General features: G+C 41.9%; 1 protein-coding gene across 1 annotated transcript in view; it reads right to left on the bottom strand.

Moving 5' to 3' along the window:
- IMPG1 (interphotoreceptor matrix proteoglycan 1) overlaps window positions 1-22537 on the bottom strand; it is a gene marked incomplete at its 5' end in the record, with an annotated part of 72117 nt that overhangs the window by 19677 nt on the left and 29903 nt on the right. Inside the window, 2 exons of the mRNA XM_024731860.1 lie at window positions 5865-6084; window positions 8925-9453. Of these exons, the coding sequence (XP_024587628.1) occupies window positions 5865-6084; window positions 8925-9453 (749 nt within the window). The remainder of the gene's footprint in view (window positions 1-5864; window positions 6085-8924; window positions 9454-22537) is intronic.

Below are 22537 nucleotides of genomic sequence, written 5' to 3'. Positions count from 1 at the left end.
GTACATACTTCTGTCTCTCTTGTTAGACCTTTTGCTCCTTGGGGCAGAGATGGGCTCCATCCACCTTTGGGTCCGGTGTCTAGAATAGCGCCTGGCTCTAGGCAGACGGTCCTAAGTGCTTCCTGAAGGGATGAATGAACAGAGTCCCACATCGTTTTTGCATTGTCATTTACTTGTCTGACTTTTCTGTAACAGCAAGAGAAGGGCTGGAGAGAGCAAGAGGCTGGGAAACCTTTGATGGTTTAAGAAAAATCCCCCAACATTTGGAAATAAGGAGAAAACTGGATGACAAGTTGCCTGGTAAACAGGGATCATTGTGGGCCAACCCGGCTATCTGCCTGCATTTTTACAGCCGGCCAGCTGGATTTTTACATTTTCAAGTGGTTATATATGCACCAACATAATATCCTCAATTTTGCCTTTTGTCTCGTAAGACCTAAAATATTCACCATCTGGCCTTTCAAGAAACACTTTGCTGACTCCTAGAAGGAGGTAACTTGGTTTGACCTACCATTTACTATTGATTATGGCATTTTACAACTCTATAAAGTTAGAAGCTATCATAGAGAAAGTGGATAAGATACAATGATTGTATTTTCTGTTTTGTATTTAGATTTCATCATTTGCTTTTGTTCTCTGTTTATATAAGATCCCTGTTTCCATATCCTCTTTAAACCAGATTTGTCATCTAACAATTTCCTTATTAATGAGTCAAATAAGACTGTGGCATATGCTCACTATCTATTCGTATGACATTCATGCTTTTCACATTTTGGGGTTTGGAGGAGGCAGGCTGGCGGCTCCCGGGCTGGGGGACAGTGCACCTGAGGCGGGAGACCCTCCAGTGCTGTGTAGCCCTAATTTTAGTCTGTTTCTTCCAAGAAAGTGGTAAGAAAAGTGCAAAGAGGTAAGACACTCCGTAACTTAGTGTTGCTGTATTTGGCCATCCTGGTTGGGAAAAGGTTGAAATGATAGGACACATTCCCCATTTTCCAAGGAAAGATTCTTGGGCTTCTCTCCCGTAGACAAGCTAGGTATTTATTCCGGATGTACAGTATTTCCCTTTCTGATCCTCTTTCAAGGAGAGTTTTCTCCAGTAAGTTCAAGCCAATACTTACATGAACAAACCCGAATCAGCGAGGCTTCTTGTATTGGCTAAAATGGGCTTCGGGTGTTATCTGGGATTTTGATGGTCGGTGCCCTGACCCTGTGACCTCTCTTACTACATGCTGGGGGATGGGCACTGCTGAGCATCCGCTGAGCCTTAGACACTAGAAAAGACCATGCCGGCAACAGAGCCAGAGGCCGCGTGTATTGGGGTTTGAGTCCTTGTTCTCTAGGACGCTGAAGTGCTTGGGGTCCAGGGACCTGAGAGGCAGCGTGAGCAGTTGGGTGCACTGGTTGGATGTACTAGAAGGATGTTTTAATCAGCTTGCCTGTCAATCACCATGACAGCTTACACTCAAATACACCACCATGAGGAGAAAATCTGGACCAGCCACTCATGCTGAAAAACTAGAAGCAAAGTAGCTGTCGTCTTCTAGATCAAAGGAATAAGAAGAAAACTACTGAAAATCATATGCATATTTTCCCTTAATTTGTTTTAAAATCCAGACACCCATTTCTTCTATAATCAAAATACTAATTTTGTACATATTTCCCCAAACTAAAATTGTACAGGAGAACTGAGGCTAGAAACACTTTACTATAGTCTAAGTATACAGGTGGTTTTTTTTATGATCGGCATTTTACGTTTCAAGAAGCTTTATAAGATGTGCAGATTCATAGAAGTAAGAAATTAATGAACTCTGTGCAGAAGCAATGGTTGTAGGCTGTGAACAGGGAAGGGCTGTGAAAAGTGGGAGAACGAAAGTGGGAGCATTCGTGAGTCTGCATCTGGGTGGGTCCCCGAGTACCTCTCTGTCTTGGGTGGCTACTTCCCTCTCTTCGGCAGCCACCACCCTCCAAAGGTAGCTCGGGCCACTGCCACCAAAACTTTTGTGGCTGGTGTCCTGCCTCTCCAGCTCTAGTGCTGACAAAGCTTTTCTCCTTGACCAGACCCTAACTCAGGCTCCCCTAAAATTTCCAACTCGGCCTCAACTCTTGGGCTTCTGTGTTTGTCTCTTCACTGTCCAATTTTAGCACGAAAGCTGTTAAGTAGGTTTGGCCAGAACCTCCCATCCTCCATATATCTGATCATCAGGTTCCTCGTCCTCTGCTCTCTCCCAGGTGGTGTCTGATCACCTGGCCTTGCTTCTGCAAGAATCCTTTTAGGTCATTTTAGCCAGAATCCCCTCTCACCCCTGATATTCCTTCTTAGTAATATTCCATCCACTGACCCATTCTGCTCCTTGGCTATAAATTCCCACTTGCGTGTGCTGTGCCCAGAGCTGAGTCCAATCTCTCTCCTGCACCGTGAGACTCCATTGCCGTGGTCCCTACATCCGTAGAGATGGGCCCCCGGAATAAAGTCTCCCTTGGCATCTTTAACAAATGTCACTGAGTCACTGTTTCTTTAACGACGCTGGTTGTCTTCATGGCGGCTGCAGCTGCCCAGCCCTCATACCACCAACAACCACAGGCCTCTTCACTGCCTGAGATCAGCCAGGGAGACCAGAATTCTCTACATGCATCTCTATCCCCATATTTTCTCTGTACTAATCAGGCCTCAGGCTTCAATGAAATGGGATTTAAAGGAAAACTCAGTGCTTTCTTCTTTATGGGATCCCTCCCTGGTGATTCCCAAACTCACAGAAATTTGCAACTAAGAGTAGCATATCAGAAAGTGCTCATTAGAAGGTCTTTGAAGGGAAAAGGCATAGCTTTGATTCCAGCATCATTGTAAAGTGACCACCCTTGGCCACAGGGCAAGTTCCTTTGGGCAGGGACTTTCATATGTTCGCTGGTTATCACCGTGGTGGCTGAATGCTGACTCTTTTGGGTTACCCGTGTAGAAGATGGTAAGGTTCAATCCATCATCAGCTGCTTGCTGGCTACATGGGTGAATCTTCCCTGTGCCTTTTGTGAAGTAACTAAACCAGCTGCGAGGGAGGAAGCCCTGCCTCCTCCCACCTTCTCCAGCTCCCTGTCCGTTGGAAGATGGCACAGTGGCTTTTCACGATAACTAGGAGCGCTTTTGGATATTAGATTTATCCGTTTTGATTTATATAGAGGAATCCATAAAGTTCTTTGCTATTTATTTTTAACTTTTATAAAATCCATGTTTGGCTTTCTAATTCTGCTGTCCTCCAACCCTTTCGTTTAGGCATTACTATGTCCTGGCTGGCTCACGACAGCCATTCTTGGCAGACCTCGTCCATCTATCCATCCATCCATCCATCCAGTCATTCAATAATTCTATGAGTTCCAATGTATTAAAAATTCAGATTTTTCTGAATTCTCCAAGTATCAAGAAATAAGTAGAGTAAGGTAATGTCCCAGGTGGCCCAGCGCTCTCTGGCCCCCCCTCTTGCTCTACCATTAATCAGTGTAAATTTGGCTCCAGTAGGGACTGGAACCCACGTTAGCACCATCTCATTTCTATTGCTATTGGCTTCTTAGAGGAAAAGCTACATAGCCACAACTGGTTGTGAGAAATTAGTGAAATAATTTCAGTTGAACCTCCACACAAATACCTTGTCATGGTACTGTCATTGTTCCCACTGGTACCCTCCTCAGATCACAGATTATTAGTCAAGTTGCTAATGACGATGTTACAATATTAATCACTAACTTTTATTAGTCAACTACCGTGTGTTGAATGTTATGCTAAGTGTTGGTTAATCCTCACAGCTCTTACTACCTCCATTTTCCAGTTGTGGAGATGGAGTCCTGCTGTTAGTGAAACTTAACAGGACCCTGTAAGGCTCCTGGGCACGGAAGCCTTTCTGTGCCCCTCTCTCTTGTTTGTAGGGAATACACTCCAGCCTCCATGACCTTCCCTGAGTTCCAAAGGGCAGGTTCAAACAGACACTAATCAGGGAAGTGAGGGGATGGTGGGATAAGGGAGGAATAGTCAAGAAACAATAGTGCAGCCTTGGGGCAGGTCCTGGTTCCGCCTCAAGGGATACACATAACAATTTCTTTCAGCTCTTCTGCAGAACTGAAACCCCCAACAAATGGAAGACGTTAGCATTCTTCCTTCTGGGAAAGATCATAGTTGATAACCTTGAGAAACTCATCAAGAGACCACCTGAGGCCAGATTAAAGGAATGCAGCCCCTGTACACACCGTGATCTTTATCAGCAACCCTGCCCTTTAACCAGTGCTATAAAACTCCTCACCAAATCCACCCCCCCCCAACCAGGTTGGGCCACACAGTTTTGAGGGCATGAGCCTGCTGTGTCCCCCTTTGCCTGGCAAAGCAATAAAACTATTCTTTTCTACTTCACCCAATTCCACACTGGTGCACAGAGGCAGAGTTTTTGGCATCATTAGAACACAGGATTCATGTTCAGGACCATAGCCCTCCAAGGTCATGGTTTTCTGCTGTGCTTCCTTCCAGCGTCCCCAGGGTCCCTTACACATCCCTGGCAAATACATTACCAGCTTCCTGCCCTCTATCTAAGAGGCACCCCAGCTCCCCGGGGAGGAAAAAAAGGAGGGAGTCGGGCCCTTGTCTCTCTTATGCTAAGTTCTCCCTATATATGTTCCTGTTTTCAATTGACTGAAAAGAATTGGTCTTCTGATCTTACTGGCAGGGATCCCCTGGTAGTTTTCAGGGGAAGAGGCGGTATCTTACTAGCATTTAGGAGGTCTTTGATTTCTTAGGGGTCGGGAGGGCTTGCTTAGCTGCTTGTGTTCAAAGGTAAGCATTCCCAGGCTCAGTGCCTTCAGGCTGTCTGTCTTTTTAATAATCCTATTTACTGAGGTAGGAGGCAATTTTCTTAAAGTTGCTCAAGGCTCTGCTCCATCAAAGAGAAGTGTCTCCCAACTGAGCCTTTTTGTTTGCATTTTGCCTGAGGCCTTTCCCTATGCCTTCATTGTTAGTCCCCAGGAAGCCAGGGAGGATGTTCACTATCCACCTCACTAATTCACAGCCAATTAGGAAGTTTGTTCTGAACAAGACCCGATGGCTTTTCCAGTAGATTTGGAGCCTTGCCCCCTTGCCATGCAGAGAATTAAAAAATTTTCTTCAGTTGGTTAGAAAACAGAATTTTGAAGCTAATGGTGGAAACAGTTCCCAATTTGGGCATAGCTGGTTATATTGGTACATACACTATGCTTTATTATCAGAACAAATGTTTGCTTTCTATTTTGTAGCTTCGGGCTCAGCCCCTGTATCTTTAAGTTTTTTTTCACATCTAACTGCTTTGTTTTAAGCTGCACAAGTGGAAGCTGATCTAGGGTATACAAATGGGAAGGGACATGATTTTCTCTTGGGTGATGGTGAAGTGGCTTTCTTCCAAGTTTGAGTTTCAGCCTAATGATTATTTTTCTTTCCTCGGGAAACTGTCTCAGTTTCATCCCGAATTGTGCTACGAAGAGGACTGGAAGGTTTCTTAGGTGGTTGCAGTTCACTGAGAAAGTGCTTTTGACCTCCGGCAAGATATAAATTAGCTTGGCTGTGGATTATGTTAAAAAAAAAATCTCTTAAGCACAGCAAAATTTTGTTCTGTGGGGAAACTATAGAGCCCAGATTGTGAAGCAAGAGGTATACTTGCTCTTTGCTCTTTTGATGTAGGAAAACTTTAACCTGCATGTCTTAGGACCCTACCTTTCTACTACGTTGATTCATAGCTTCTGAAAAGTTATTCTGTCAAGTGCAGTTTTAAACTGATTCTTGTGGCCTCAACCGTTGAACTGCATGCTTAAGCAAACAAAACCAAAACACCCCCACAGTTTTCTGGGTTGGATTCTTTTACCTGCTTCGACATCGAGAGAGTAGCTATCTATTTCCAGATCAAGCTGCTGTGCGGCCGCAGAACGAAAATCCTCCAAGACCCCTCGCACAGCCTTTGTGAGGTTATATGGCACTGATTTGGCAAACTTCATTTTGCTATTCACGATCACACTCCCATTTCTGAAGTTAAGTATTTCAAGTTGCTTAAAACCTGTGAGATTGGATCGTAGATATGGAACCAGCTGCAAAAATAAAAGAGGGTTTACTCTTAACGGTGTTCTAAGTGCTCAGATGCCGCTCACTCCGTTTGTACTCACATTTCATTATCTGAGGCATAAATTTCAGTTCCTTTTTTGACACTGATTTTTTTTTTTTTTTTTGCCGTACGTGGGCCTCTCCCTGTTGTGGCCTCTCCCGCTGCGGAGCACAGGCTCCGGACGCGCAGGCTAAGCAGCCATGGCTCACGGGCCCAGCAGCTCCGCGGCATGTGGGATCCTCCCGGACCGGGGCACGAACCCGCGTCCCCTGCATCGGCAGGCGGACTCTCAACCACTGCGCCACCAGGGAAGCCCTCAATTCTTTTTTTGTGTTTGTGTTTGGATTGAACGTGAGACCAGAACACCACTATTGAATGATCTATTTGCAGTGATTATGTCCCATATTTCCACTTTCCTGAGTACTGAGATGGATGGGCAGTGATTTTCTTCATGATGAATTGTGAGAACAGAGGATTGACCAAAAAACCCAGGTCAATGCTATCAGCCAAGAAGGGATGCCAGGGTCAGTTATTTAAAAAAAAAAATCCAAGTAAATAAAAACGTGTTCCAAACTGAGCCCAGGAGCAGACTGACCTATGCCTGGTCAATAGGACATCCATTTGGAAGCAACCAATTTGAAATGACGTATTGAAATAAACAACAGCTGAAACATCAGCTCGTCTGTCTGTGCAGGACGCTTCCTATCAACACAAATGTGGTGAAGTGGAAAGAGTAGAGAACTTGGCTCTCAGAAGACTAGGTGTCAGTCCCGTGACTGTTGCTAGCCAGCGGTGTGACCTCATCAAGCCACTTAACTACTGTAGTACCTCAGTGCTCTCACCTGAATTGTGAGGGAGAAGAAAAGTTGTTCCCTAAGGACCTTTCCCAAGTTATAATTTAATAATCTCAAAATGATGCCCCAGAGGATTGTGCTTTATGTTCCCACACCTGTCTCTTGTAAGCCACAGCCATCCTTTTTTTTTTTTTGGCTGCGCTGCATGGTATGTGGGATCTTAGTTCCCCGACCAGGGAACCTGTGCCCCCTGAAGTGGAAGCGCACAGTCTTAACCACTGGGCCACCAGGGAGGTCCCCACGACCATCTTTGAGATCACTTTTCAGAAATGTCTGAAACTCAGTGATGTCTACTTTGTTTCCGGCCTTGAAAGTGAGCCCTCTCCTTCATGAACCAACACCCACGAACCCAGAGAGGGCACAGATGCAAACTACAATCTCCCAGGCTTGGCCCAGACCTGCTTTTCCTTTGCCCCTGTCCCCACCCCACCAGAATTTTGACACTGACCCAGACCCACATGTTGGTACCCCTTCCAGTAACCGCCCCCCCCGCACAAGGTCATTGTGAAAATAAAATGAAATTTTATACAAAGTGTGGAACCGCTCTCTCCTGTTTTCTCCCACCTACTTTGACTAGGCTCAGTCTCTATGTCTTAGCATTGCTTTGGCCCCTGGTGGGAATTCCCTGTCCTCAGCTAGTGTGCAGACAACTAGCTGCTCCTTTCTCCCAAATCATTCTCCTCTTCTTCACGGGAAAGAGGCTGCCCAGCTAGAGACCACATTTCCCAGCCTCCCTTGCAGCAAGCTGTGGTCACGTGACCAGTTCCCACCAATGGAATATGAGTGTAAGAGATGTGGGCAACTTTGGCATCACTTGCTTAGGAAATTGCTTGCCCTGGGCTTCCTCTCTTTCCCCTTCTCACAGTGGAAACAGGGATGTACTGGTGACCCAGCTTTGGCTGCATGAGTGAGGAAACACCCTTGGGGTTGGCAGAGTTATAAGATGAAGGGATTGTGAGTCCCTGAATGACGTCATAGAGCAGAGCTGTTGCACCCACCCAGTGAAAGAGAAATACGCTTGTACTCTACTTAAGTTACTGTATTCTTGATCTTTTCGTTATGGCAGCCCAGCATGTACCCTAGTTAATACACCTGGGTTTGGTACCCTGGGACTCTGTTCCTTGAGATTGTCCCAATATCTACTCACCTCATTTGGGGGAGGGGGGAATAGCACAAAGTCTTACTTTAGAGTTCACCTGAAGCATTGGTGTTTATGTGGTTTTAATTTGCTAATGATTTAACTTATATGTAGCTTACAAATATTTTCCCTCTTATTTTCAAAAATTCTGTAATCTTTGTGCTATGCATTGTGTACTTGAATTTCATTAGCCGTGACTGTGTAGAGGTTCATAGTTCAGCAGTTTTCACTGTGTATGTATTTCTAGTACATGTGAGTTTGGGGGGTGTTTCATAAATCAGGGTTATATGCCACCATGATTGTCTTCTCACTTTCTGTGTTAGGGCTTGGGATGCTAAGCCATTTAGTCAGTTTTTTGTTTTTTTTTTTTTAGTTTTATGAGAATTTAAGGGGAACTAAAAAAAAAGATTTCTTACACTTGAACTCTCGGCCTCACTTGTGCTGGACTTTTCTAGCCTTGAACCCTTTATTCAGATGGCTGGAAAACAGCATGTGGCATTATAACTTAGGGAAAGTCCACTCATATTGTTTATAAATTCCAAGTTCAGTCCGTGAGTGGCTATGTATTATTCCTGGGAAAACTAAATCGGGAGGAACTATAATGAAAAGGTCTTAAAAATAAGTTTGTTCCCAGGACGCTGGGCGGCAGTGGCCCATTGGATCTGAATCCATCTCAACGCTCTAGTTGAATGCCATCGGCAACAGCTATCTCAGAGGCTTGTCTCTTCTACCTAGCATTGCTCAAGACAGCCAGGGATTATATTATAAAATAATAGCAAAAAAAATAAAGAAAGAAAGGAGACACACAGATAGCTGTATGTGGTATCCACTCACCAGCTGTGTGAATTGCTGCTCCAGAGCTTGGTACTCCAGCGAGCTCTTGTTGAACAGGTCAGTGGAGAAGGGCATGTTGGCCACTCGCAGACTGAAGAACACCACCAGCTCTCGGCCCCTGGTGGCGACGGTCATGGCGCTGGTGGTGATGTACTGCAAAGCTGGGCCAGGAGTGATGTTCTCCAAGAAATGATCCAGGGTGGAAACATACCCACTGAATCCCAGTACCTCAGAGGATGCGTGAGTACTGGCGAGATCCGTCCCGTCTAAGTCTCCGACTGTATCTTGACTGCTGATACTCAACCTGCTGTCTTCTGAAGATGCAGGTAAACGTGAAATTTCCTGAGCCAATTGGCTGATGGCAGAATAATCATCAGTGGGGATGGTTAGCCGTGGGATTAGTACTGTCTGGTCAAGGGAAATTATGTCCGTGGCACTTTGATCAGTCTGAGAAAAGATGCTCGATGCAGTAAAAAAAGGTCGAGTTTCTGATAGGGAGGTAGAGGCCACAGCAGGTGGAGACCAAGAACTGTCCATGGAGGAAACTCCTGAGACCAATTCATTATGTCCAAGCATCCCCGCAAAGAATAGAAAGCAAAAAAGAAAATCCAAAGTTAAAATTACTTTTGGAAAAACAGCATTTGACAATCTTAATGTCATATTTTATTTTATTTATTTTTAAATTTCTTCGATTTTATTCATTTTATTGAGATATAATTAAAGACAAATTGGTACAGAAAGGGTAGGCAGCCCTGTGTCCACACCTAGGGAGACAGAGGGTGGGTCTCTATAGCCATTTTATTCAGGCCCAATACTTCTGGATATGTGAGACTGAAAGAGCACCAATTGCCTAGAATTACAGGAATTACTTACTGCCCAGTGAGACACAGCACATCTAGGGACCAGGTGGTCAAAAAGGACTAGGTCAGCAGGTGATGGCACACCACAGATGGCTTTGGGGTAGACTTGGATCCCGCATCCCCATCTGGACCTCCCAGACAATTAGCTGTGCTCTTTTGGCCTGGAGTTTTATTCACCTTCCAATCATGCAAACCTGAATTTTATGTAATTGGATTTTTGGGGGGATCTCAGTTATCACATTTTGGTAGTTTCATCAATTAAAATTTAAATTATGCTTTTCCAAAATTGGATAATCTGACTGAATAACTTGCCTATTTGCAAAATGATGTGGAGAGCGTGAAGATGTGGGTTACACATATAATTTGAACTTTGTATTGGCCGTACAACTAAATATTGGGTAATATTTAAAGGTTTTTTTCATTCCTACATGATTATACCTTGATAATACCACCACTTTGCATTGCTTTCTTGAGTAAGTACATATTGAACTACTGAAGTCCATTCCCTTTTTGGTGCAAAATTAAAATCAATAAGTATTTATGAACTAAGAAAGTGGTTATATGAAGCTTTCAGATATTTCAATAAACCTAAACCTAGAGCCACTGATAGATCATATTTAAGGCATTAGGTAGATCAAAACAGGGAGCTTTCTGTGAATACTTCGGTGGCATTTTGGCAAATATGTGGGAAAGCTGTGTTAAAGTCCAAATGCTAAGCATGATGAATGGACTGTCTGGATGCAGATATAATCTTTGGACTCTCAGTCAGCTAATTTACTAGAGTGCAATCACCCGAACTGAAAATCCAAGTAATAAACAGCTCTGAAAGGTAGAATCATATTACTTTTATTAGTTTCTTAAAATAAAACCTGTCTGTGGAGAATTTAACCAGATTTCAGAGAAGCACGCCCTTTTCTTCCACCTGGGGAGGATGCCTGGGTGTGTCTACCCATAATTCACTCAACTATCAGAAATGATGTTTTGTAACATCCAAGACCTTTCTAGATATACACTCGTAGTTTTATTCAAATCTCTATTGCCATGGACTGAATGTTTGCATTCTCCCAAGATTTATATGTTGAAATCCTCATCTCCAATGTGACAGTATTTGGAGGTAGGGTCTTTGGGAGGTAATTAGGTCAAGAGGGTGGAGCCCTCATGAATGGGATTAGTGCCTTTATAAATACAAAGAGACATAAGAGAGATGATCTCTCTCTCTCTCTCTGTCATGTGAGGATACAGAAAGAAGGCATCTGTGTGCTAACCAGAAAAAGCCCCTCACCAGGAATTGAATCATCCAGCAATTTGACCTTGGACTTCCCAGCCTCCAGAACTGTGAGGAAGAAGTTTCTGTCATTTAAGCCACCCAGTCTATGATGTTCTGTTATAGCAGCCCAAGCTGACTAAGACATCCTTGGAAAGATCTAGGATAAATAAATTGGAGGCTTCAAGTACTAACAGTGGTTTGATTTGACTTTGTGCTGGGGGGAAATGCATTTGAATCTGAGCTCCTCAGCGCTCTTCCAGATGGTCAGGGTCAGGGAAGAAGCACACTGACAGGTGTCTTCTTTCTGCTCCAGGCCAGCATCTCATTACTCATACCTTTCTCAGTACAGAGATTTTAGTCAGATTAAAACAGTCTGTTACATTATGTCATCAACCAGCAAACAAGAATTTCTAACTCTTAACCTTTGTGGCATCTTTTTAAAAAATTTTTTTATTTTTTGGCTGTGTCGGGTCTTAGTTGCAGCACGCGAGATCTCTTGTTCAGGCTCACGAGCTCAGTAGTTGTGGTGTGTGGGCTTAGTTGCCCTGCAGCATGTGGGGGGCACTTAGCTCCCCGATCAGGGATCGAACCTGCGTCCCCTGCATTGGAAGGCATATTCTTTACCACTGGACCACCAGGGAAGTCCCTGTGGCATCTTAACATTAATCATTCACAATAAACCCAACCAAGTTATTTCACTGATAGAACCGTTGGCTATTTAAATGTACATTGTTAGATAAAATACAGGATTCCCACTGGAACGTACTTATACTAAAACGTTATTTGTTGTTTATCTGAAATTCAAATTTAACTGGTTATCTTGTATTTTTCTTTGCTGAATCTAGCAGCCCTATTTAAGTGTGATTTTAACAGACCCCTCACAGTCTCTCAGCTTGATATTGAAACTACTAAGGCTATAGTCAATTCTTTTGAAACAAAATATCATCCAGACATTACCACCACTTATAAATGTCTTTAAAATAATTATTCATCAGATTCTTAGGCAAAAGCCATGCCAGCAACAAAGGCCATCCTGACCCTAAGTTTTTACACTGCCATTTATTTCACCATGAGGTATGCAAAACAGACTCCAGATAACTTGACTTTTTAGCTGTCACGTTAGAGCATGCGTAGAGTTCTCATGAGGGCATGAGGTATGTTTATATGTATGTGTGCCCCGGGGGGGCCGCTGGTAGAAGCCCAGCTGCTGGGTGTAAAGGAAAAGGCTATTTTGGTCACTTTCTGGGCAGGTGATCTTCCCGCAAACAAAGGCCACAGATGAAATGCTCCAAACCAGAGTGGTTGAACTCAGGTCCAGCTGAAGCCCAAAGTGAGATAAGCCGGTAACAGGTGAGGATGGGCTCAGTGGGGGCAGCCAGGAGCCCCACTAATAGCCAGAGGAAGGCACAGAGACGTGTGAGGCAAGTGCAGATTAAAGGTCGTTCTAAATACTGCTGGAAAGGGTCACACATCTACATGTACCCACTAATCATAAACATCCGGTGGTCACCTGGTTTATGTTTAAAAACCTAAAAACAAAGATTCCACAGTCTCCTCTAGATCTTCAAGTGACGTGACCAGCAAGTTCTTAATTCTCTATCAAACAAATCCATTCTTATTTATCACAACAAAAAAGTCATCTTCTTTTTCGGCATATTATAGAGATAGAACATATGTGTTTACTATTCATTCATTCAGCAAATAGATATTGATGGCCTACTATGTGCCAGACACTGTTCCACGTGCAGGGGTACATCAGTGAACAAAACAGATAAAAGTTTCTGGCCCCAAGAAGGTTACTATCTAGTGGAGGAAGACAGAAAATAAACAAAATAAGCAAAGGGAAATATATTCTATACCAGGTGGTGATAAGAGCTAATGAAGTAGCATGAAGCAGGAAAGAAGGTGGGAATGCTGGGTTTGCAATTTTATACGGTGGTCATTGAGAATGCAATATTTGAGCAGGACCTGAAGGAGGTGAGAGAGTTTAGCCATGCAGCAAATGAAAATGAGAAAGCCAGAGAAAGAAGGGTGTCTGTATTGCTCCAGGAACAGCTAGCTGTGAGGGCAGCATGGTCAGAATAAAGTTCTATACTCTCAGTTGAGAGTGAGGGTGACTGAAGGTATTTTTAAACACATAAATTCTCCAAAAATTCCTCCTGGGCACCTTTTCTTAGGATGTGTTTACCTAAAATGATAGGGTAAACCAAGAAATAGGAAGACATGGGGTACTGAAGAAAAGTGAGGGAAATCTCCAGGAAGAAGGTGAAGGGAAATCCCCATCTCAGAGAGATGGGTACTCGAGGTGTAAAAGGAAACTAAGTACATGCGATGCTTGTATCACCAAGCCCTCTGCCATTGTATCAATTTTTTTTTTCTAACTTGAGAAAACTACTAATGGATGTGCTGCTAAGAGAGTGAACTCGGAGGGGCCTGAGATCTAGGGATCAGGGAGTCCAACTCAGGAGAAAGGCCAAGGAAATTTTAAGGATGACAGAAAATGGAAATCCCAGGTGACAGCTGTTCAAAAGGCCTGGAGAGTAGTAGTCCAGGAGAAAGAGAAGGTCTTTGAAAATTGGAAGTGATAAGTTACCTGATGTGGAAAATTCTACTGGAAATTTCAATGCAAAATTTGAAAAGAATTGGCAATAAGTACAAAGAGCGTTAAGCAAATAAAAAAATCAAAGAAAACATTAATTCCAGGAAAACAGAAAGTAAACATATTTAGAGCAAATAGGCCAGCTGTAAATAAGTAATGGAAACATCGAATATTGATTCAATAATAGTTATTATCATATTGATAGGGAAGGGTGTTGTAAGAAGCTTAAATCCTTATTTGAAATAATAGGAAGTCAGTAAATAATGTATAAAACAGATGAGTCAAAAGATGTATATTATTTAAAAATATGGCAAGAATAAATGCCAGAAGAAATAGCTGAGTTAAAAGGGAGTACTTTTGGTAAGTGGGACTGCACAGTGGGGAAGTGTGAGATAGCAAAATGCTGTATTTGTTAGAATACTTCAATGATTTGGCTTTAGAAGTATTAAACGTTTTATTTTGAGACAACTGAATATTCAAATTCAGTTCTAAGAATAGTAGAGAAGGGCATCAGTGAAAATGGCAGAAGAAGAAACTCCAAAAGTCAAGTTGTCCTTCACATTTGAAAGTTACAGGTAGTAAGTAGCTGGGATACAATAAGAAACATATATTTGCCTCAGCCTCCAGTTCCTGACCCAGAGCTCCTAAATTTCTGAACCTTGAGCAACAGCTGGAAAAGTATGCCATCAAACCTGTTCCAGGGAGAAATTGGGAGCTGTGTGTGTTTGCCGGCTCCCTCTGTGCTGAAGCCCAGGGGAAGGCCACAGGAAGTGCTTGGTACCCATTTAAAATTGCCTCTTTTGTCTTCTGTTGTTCTGGGGGACTGTGAATGCTGAGCTCCATTGGCTGCCAGAGCTGGGTGATTTGGGAACGAGTCCCTCTGATGGCAGCCATAAAAGTTGGGAAGCCAGTTTTTAGCTGGTTGATCAGAAGTACCAGTGACAGCCTGGGACTTTGGTATCTACAGTAGGGACCAGTCTTGTGGATCTGAGCTCTTTATCTGTGGGCTCTGCATCAACTTGTGTGTGTGTGTGTGTGTGTGTGTGTGTGTGTGTGTGTGTGTTTGTGTGTGTGTGTGTATAATATCAGTATTCTAATCTGCAATGGGGACATTAGATGCCAGTCTCTTTACAGGGAAGCTTTTAGAAAGGGTGTGTGTTTGTGTTTATGGTGGGAAGAAGGGGAGGAGTGAGTAGAAGGAAGGACTGAGAGACAGACATAGCTTGTGCATTTAGGAACATGGTTTCTATCCTCAGCATTGCCGCTCTGAATTGTATTTACCTAACCTAGGTTGCCGTAGGCAACTTCCATGCTAGGTGTCCCCAACCCAACCAATTCAGTACCGCTTTTTCTAACAAATACTTGGTAATGCCCCCTTATGATCCTGAATGAGTTTCATCAAGAATATAACCAAGCAAATACAAACTTTCAAAAAAGTCAATGCATTGTTCAAACTGTAACATAAACGGGGGAAGGGTGGGGGGAAGGGATAGATTGGGAGGTTGGGATTGACATGTACACACTGCTATATTTAAAATGGATAACCAACAAGGACCTACTGTACAGCACAGGGAACTCTGCTCAATATTATGTAACAACCTAAACGGGAAAAGAATTTGAAAAAGAATAGATACATGTATATGTAAAACTGAATCACTTTGCTGTACACCTGAAACTAACACAACATTGTTAATTAACTATACTCCAATATAAAATAAAAAGTTAAAAAAACTGTAACATAAATGAGAAATAAAAGGAAAATAATGTATAATAGCACAATATGTAACTCAAAAGGCATAGCACCATAAGACATAATAAAGCAGTTAGATTCCTATATGTACTTATATGTAAACGTCTATAAACATGATTGTGGATTCCACAGCTACAATGGCAGACAGATTCAGATGTTGTATTGGCCACATAAACACAATGATCACTACTGTCATAAGAGAAGTAGTGATTTCCTGAATTGGTGGCTAACACTTCATAAAGTTCATTATACACATTGGTTGAATTTGCAGAAAGCTCAGGTTAAATTAAATTTTGCAAAATACATTTTGCAAATTATACTTATATAAAAAAAGAAGTGTCAGGAAAGAATGTAAAGGACTTAAGTTTCTTATCTAGTGCACTTTCTGGGTTTTCTGATCTATACAGGTCTGTGCCTTTTATCATTTTTGCAATCTTTTAGTTGTAGTATACTTAGAGTAATGCAAATTATTCTTGTCCATGAAAGACAAAGGGTTTTCATCAGGTGGGATATAATTGACTATTTCCGTGTGGCTATTGGCCAGTTTTGCATAAACTTGTAAATTTATTTCCTCATTTTTAATTGCTGATTGTGTTGTTTGAATTCTCCTTCAAACTGGTCATAACGTCTTACTTGTTTCCTCATTAGTAATTTGCTAAATATAATCTTTGACTTATGTTCATTTTATATTTATATGAGAGTAATGATTTTACCTTTTAATAAAGTTTTACTTTAACAGGAGTTAGGTCCAGGCTTAGAAATTTACAGTTTTCTGCCCCCCCCCCATATACATGAATATCTAGCAAGATATACAAAAGTATTAGTGTAGACGCAAGAGGGAAGATATATGGGAACATATGTATACGTATAACTGATTCACTTTGTTATAAAGCAGCAACTAACACACCATTGTAAAGCAATTATACTCCAATAAAGATGTAAAAAAAAAAAAAGAAAAGAAAAAGTATTAGTGGAAGCAGATAAATCCTTTGTTGTGTGGTATTGTCCTGCATATTAGAGAATTTCTCTTCCCACGAAGGATTAGCAGTGCCTTCCCATTACTGAGGCAACTAAGAAGTGTCTCTGTCACTCACATTCTCAAGACATATCCTGCAGGGCAGTATTGCCCCATTGAAAATTACTCTTGACAATGTTGAACTTGACCTTTTCCAAAAAATAGCTATGGTTAAGAACTCTCACTCACCTCAACCCTTTTGCTTTCTGAAATCTCCCCACCCTTTTTTGTTCTGGGGAAGGGTTAACTGCAAAGAATCCCCCTTCCTCATGTGACTTGGGTGAGACTCACTGTGCACTTTCTCCGGACTCCCGTAAGACTCAGCCTCTATGAAACCTCAGCCCACTTTTTCTGTTTGACACATTCCTCATTAATGAATGTTCCCCCTATTGTAATAGTCTGAATGAAAGTGTGTCCTTTTGTCTGGTATATTTTGTATTACACACTGCTCTAAGCTCTAATTTTACCAAATTATATGTACATATGAATCCTTCATCCATTCCTTAAAACAATCATCCCTCACGTTTATTGAACACATACTAGGTACCAGTATAAAATGGTAATTTAAATCAATTGCTAGAGATGAATTTATGGCTGTTTTTAAAGCATGTTGGCTTAAAGTCAAGGACTAGAACAGCAAACCCAGAGAAAAGTAATTTTTCAGTTAATCCAATGATCATTTTTATGGAGAGAACCAGTGGAATTATTGTTTAAAAGTTTGCTGGAATCCTGCTTTTTTCCTAAAATTAAGCTTTCTGTATATTCAAGAAAGCATGGAAGAAGAGTGAAAAAGCACTAGACTTATTTGAATATTTGATTCAATTCTGCTTTCACTTCAATCATTCGTTCATTTAATGAATATTTATTGCATATTGAGCTGTGCCAGGCATGCTGTTATTGTTTGGTTACATTGTATGTACCAGGCACAATTCTTTTTTTTTTTTTTTTTTAGATTTTTTAAACTTGGGTCACGAACCCATGTCCCCTGCATCGGCAGGGGGACTCTCAACCACTGCGCCACCAGGGAAGCCCTACATTCTTTTTTATATTCTTTTTCGTTATGGTTATCCCAGGAGATTGCGTATAGTTCCCTGTGCTGTACAGTAGGACCTATTGTTTATCCATTCTATATGTAATAGTTTGCATCTACTAACCCCAAACTCCCAGTCCATTCCTCTCCCCAGGCACAATTCTAAGCATTGAACATACTAACTAAACCTTCACGAGAACCCCATGAAATAAGTACTGTTATGACCATTTCACAGATGGAAAACTGAGGCACAGAGAGAGGTTAAATAACTCGCCCAAGGCTGCAAGTAGTTAGCTGGGGTTTGGATGCACACAGTCAGACTCCAGAACCCTCCTCACGGCACTGCTGACACTAGAGTGGTGAATATGGCAGACCCAGCGCTTGTCTTCAGGGAACTTTCCATCTTCAAGCAGTAACTATACAATCACAAGTGTGCCAAGTGCTGTGAAAGAGGACAACTGGCGTGCTTTGGAAGACATAAAAGGGAGGCCTAACTCTCATTAGCTGGAGTGTCTGTGTTTGTGAAAGAAGACTGATAAGACTGATAAGCCCTGCTGGCTTTAGGGATGTGGTGACAGCAAAGCCAAACACAAGAAAGCAAAATTCAGCAAGTGCGATTCTTTGAGCCACAAACGGTTATCGTTTGTAGAAACCGAGCTGGGGTACCCTGGAGATGAAAGTCTGGCTTTAGGAGAGAGTGTCTTCAGAGAATGGCCTTAAGCAATTTCGACTGTGTACTAATAAAATCAAAGCAAGAGATATTTTTAAAAAATAATACAAAGATTTTAGTGCAGATTTGGAAAATTGTTTACTTCACAAAAAGTTTTCATCAAAACACCGAAGGTATGTTTAATGAGGATTTTCTTAATTGCAATAAATATTCAACAGCTTAAATGAAAATAAAGTTGATTGAAAAGTCAAACATGCATTTTAAGGGTGATCAGAGAATATTGATTTTTATGCAGATATTTTTCTACCAGTAAATGGAAGAAATGCAGTCTGGATAAGAATTTTAGAGGAATGCTGCCTTTTCTTTGGGGAAAGTGGGAAGCTATAAAATCACAGGGGAATCAGATCTAAAATGGAGCATCTCTATTGGCTTGGAAATGTGTGTGCCAGGAACACATGCTCCCTCAGGGCAGAGCCCAGGCCTTCGTTTAAGGGAGCTCCTTGCCCAGAGGACTCTGCACAAGCCAAATAAGGACTAATGTTTGGTCTGTGAATGAGAAGCTGACAATTAGGGCTCAGTTAGTGGTGGTCAGTCACTGCCGTGCACCCAGCTCCTAGAGCAGGCAGAGAATATGGGTTATAAAATGGGGTCTGGCCATATCCTAAGCACATCTGAAATACGAGTTCTCTTCAGAGGCTAACTCTGATGTCTTGAAAAAGCACATGAAAACATGCTCAACATCACTAATTATTAGAGAAATGCAAATCAAAACTACAGTCAGGTATCACCTCACACTGGTCAGAGTGGCCATCATCAAAAAGTCTACAAACAATAAATGCTGGAGAGGGTGTGGAGAAAAGGAAACCCTCCTCCACTCTTGGTGGGAATGTAAATTGGTACAACCATTACAGAGAACAGTATGGAGATTCCTTAAAAACTAAACATAGAACTACCATATGATCCAGCAATACCACTACTGGGCATATATCCGGAGAAAACCATAATTCGTAAAGACACATGCACCCCAATGTTCTCTGCAGCGCTATTCACAATAGCCAAGACATGGAAGCAACCTAAATGTCCATCAACAGAGGAATGGTTAAAGAAGATGTGGTACATATATACAATGGAATATTAGCCATAAAAAGAAGGAGATAACGTCATTTGCAGTAACATGGATGGACCTAGAGATTGTCATGTTGAGTGAAGTGAAATCAGTCAGAGAAAGACAAATACATATGATATTGCTTATATGTGGAATCTAAAAAAATGGTACAAATGAACTTATCTACAAAACAGAATAGAGTTACAGATGTAGAAAACAAACCTGGTTACCGGGCATAAGGTGGGGGGGGATAAATTGGGATATTGGGATTGACATATCTACACTATCATAAATAAAATAGATACCTGCTGTATAGCACAGGGAACTCTCCTCGGTACTCTCTAATGGCCTCTATGGGAAAAGAATCTAAAAAAGAGTGGATGTATGTATGTGTATAACTGATTCACTTTGCTGTACACCTGAAACTAACACATTGTAAATCAACTCTACTTCAATAAATATTTTTTAAAAAATGAATGTAGTTTAGTTTGTGTTAGAAAAAATTGTGAAAGACTGTGATATGGGTGTAAAAGATTACTGGGTGTCTTTTCAAAGGAATTATGAGCACCAGTGGGCAGATTGTAGGAGGTTATCTAATTTTAGAGAGTTGTGTGCTTTTCATTGTCTTTGGGCTATTTTATAGCTCCATAAGCTATGGAACTAAAGGTTCCTACTAAAGGTAGGGAACTAAAGGTAACACAATAATTGTAGCCCACAGAGACGCAAGTGAAGTTCGTCTGATGGGGAGGCCATTGATTTCCCCCCTCTGGAAGAGATGATTTCAAACATTATATTTTACTGCTGGGTAGATTTTGACCAGTTTTGCGTCAATTTGCAAATTTGTGCCAGTATTCTTGACTGCCTATATCAGGGGTTGGCAAACTTCTCCTGAGAAGGGCCAAATGGTAAACATTGATGTTTTAGGCTGTATAGCTCATCTGGTCTCTATTGCAACCACCCAGCTATGCTATTGTAGCTCTAAAATAGCCATAGCAGGTCAAGGGGCTTGACTGTGTTGCAGTAAAACTTATTTATCGGTGTTGAAATGGAATTTCATGTTATTTTCACACGTCATAAAACATTATAATTCTTTTGATTTTTTTCAGCCATTTAGAGATGTAAAAACCATACTTGACCTGCAGGCTGTTGGGAAACCAGTGGTGGGCTGGGTTTGGGCCACAGGGCTTTCAGTTGTTGATCCCTGGCTTATATTTTGCCTGTCTTTGAATTCCCTTTTTTTTTTGCGGTACGCGGGCCTCTCACTGTTGCGGCCTCTCCCGTTGCGGAGCACAGGCTCCGGACGCGCAGGCTCAGCGGCCATGGCTCACGGGCCCAGCCGCTGCGCGGCATGCGGGATCTTCCCCGACTGGGTCACGAACCCGTGTTCCCTGCATCGGCAGGCGGACTCTCAACCACTGCGCCACCAGGGAAGCCCTGTCCCTTCCTTCTTTGAGATGAGATTTTCCCCATGGACCTCTGAACTATTTTTATTAGTGGCATATTCCTGCTGGGAAAATTTACTGTTTGGTCCTCGATGTAGAAATACAAGGAAGAAGAGGCAAACATGTTGACCTTAGTGGTGTAAAGTTCAGCTGAGTTTTCCTTACAAATCTTTCCAAGTCTTAATTATTATCTTTTCATCTTGAAGTGGAGCAAATTAAATAACACCTTGGCCAGGCTCTTGTGGTTGAGAGTTAGGAAGTAAAATGTTTTGGCTGGGAGAGTGGCTTATTGCATATTTCCTCCACTTCATGCCTCCACATGAATCCTTGTGGTATTAATACATCCCACGCGGTGGAGCTAATTAAAGCTGTTCAGCACTCTCATTTTGACAAAAGTATTTACCAATGAGGAATGCCACCTTTCATGTGAGGCTGTCTCTGGAGATGCTTGAGGACCGATACACAGAGAGGTATATCCTCCGGGAGTTTACCGTCTGACACCAGAAACACTGATGGACCCAGTAAGGTTGACAACAGTAACAAATAGTTATGAACCCCCAAGCATGTGCCAGACACTGTGCTCAGTGCAGCAGTTTTTTTAAAAAAGGGATAAGAACACGTTCTTTCACTTCAGGAAGTCAGTCTTGGAGGGACCCCAGAGATGCATACCAATTATTTCAATACCGAGTGGTAAATGCCTGATGGAGGTATATATACTTCTTTGTTTTAGAGTCAGGGAAAAATGGTAATTATGAGTCTTTTCAGGTAGCAGTTGGGAAAAGCTTCACAGAGGAGGTAGCATGTTGGCTGGAACTTAAAGTATGAGTAGGAGGTCATCAGGCTAGAAGGATGGATGGGTATTATAAGCACAAGAGAGAATAATTTGTGCAAAGCCACAAAGGCATGACTATGGATGACATATTATGGCAATGGTGAGCACAATGGCCAGAATAGATAGCTGACCACTGTTTCTGTACCACTTAATTGGCTCTCTCTGAGCTGCATTTTTAGGTAGCGCAAAAAGGGAAATAATCAAATTAACCCATCAACTCTGACTTTCATGGAGGTATTATGCTATAAATGTGTTCATTTACTCCTTTAACTCATTTAATATATATTAATTGTCTCTCTAGATGTGCCACACATCTGGCTTGACACTGAAGATGATGCAATGAGTAGAGACAGACCGAGTCCTTGACCTCATGGAATATAAGCGCCCGGGTTCTCTAATGGGTTCATTCAGTTTAGCTCATATCCAGATTAATGCAGGGAATTAAAGGCAAGACAATGTCCAATAGGAGAATAGCTCTGCCTAAAGTTTGCTTTTTCACCGTTTCAGATATTGCAATTTATTGAGAGATCTGGCTTACATCTTAAATGGAATGTCTAGCAAGTGAGAAACTAATCTGGGAGGGAGAACAGTAAAGAGCTTCTTTTTTGACAGGTCAGATCGTCATTCTAATGAACGAAAAGGAAACTGTATTGCTGCCTACGCACATGTGAACCAAACCAAACCAAACCACACGAAATTTCTATCCTAATGATATGATACCACTTTTGAATGAGTTGGATGCATGTTACGTGGAGAACAGAATGTTGAGTTTGTCCTATAGGTTTATGACTCATTTCTATGAAATAGGAATAATCTTAACAGATAACTGGCTCTGCAAGAAAGAATGGGATCAACTAACCTAAAAAAATAAACATAGAAGACCTCAGAATTCGAGACCAGACAGACACCAATTCATTTAATGTTCTAGAGGCACCTTTTGCAAGTACTTTATCTCAGGGGATTAACCACTACATTAGACTACTTACGCTAAGAGATTTCTATGAGTACTTGACTGAGATTTTAATGGCTTAGTGGGCTTTTGG

Source organism: Neophocaena asiaeorientalis, unplaced genomic scaffold (genome assembly GCF_003031525.2).
Source record: "Neophocaena asiaeorientalis asiaeorientalis breed wild unplaced genomic scaffold, Neophocaena_asiaeorientalis_V1.1 scaffold450, whole genome shotgun sequence".
NCBI lineage: Eukaryota > Metazoa > Chordata > Mammalia > Artiodactyla > Phocoenidae > Neophocaena > Neophocaena asiaeorientalis.
The sequence above is the reverse complement of the archived record's forward strand: the minus strand, read 5'-3'. Positions and strand labels throughout refer to the sequence as shown.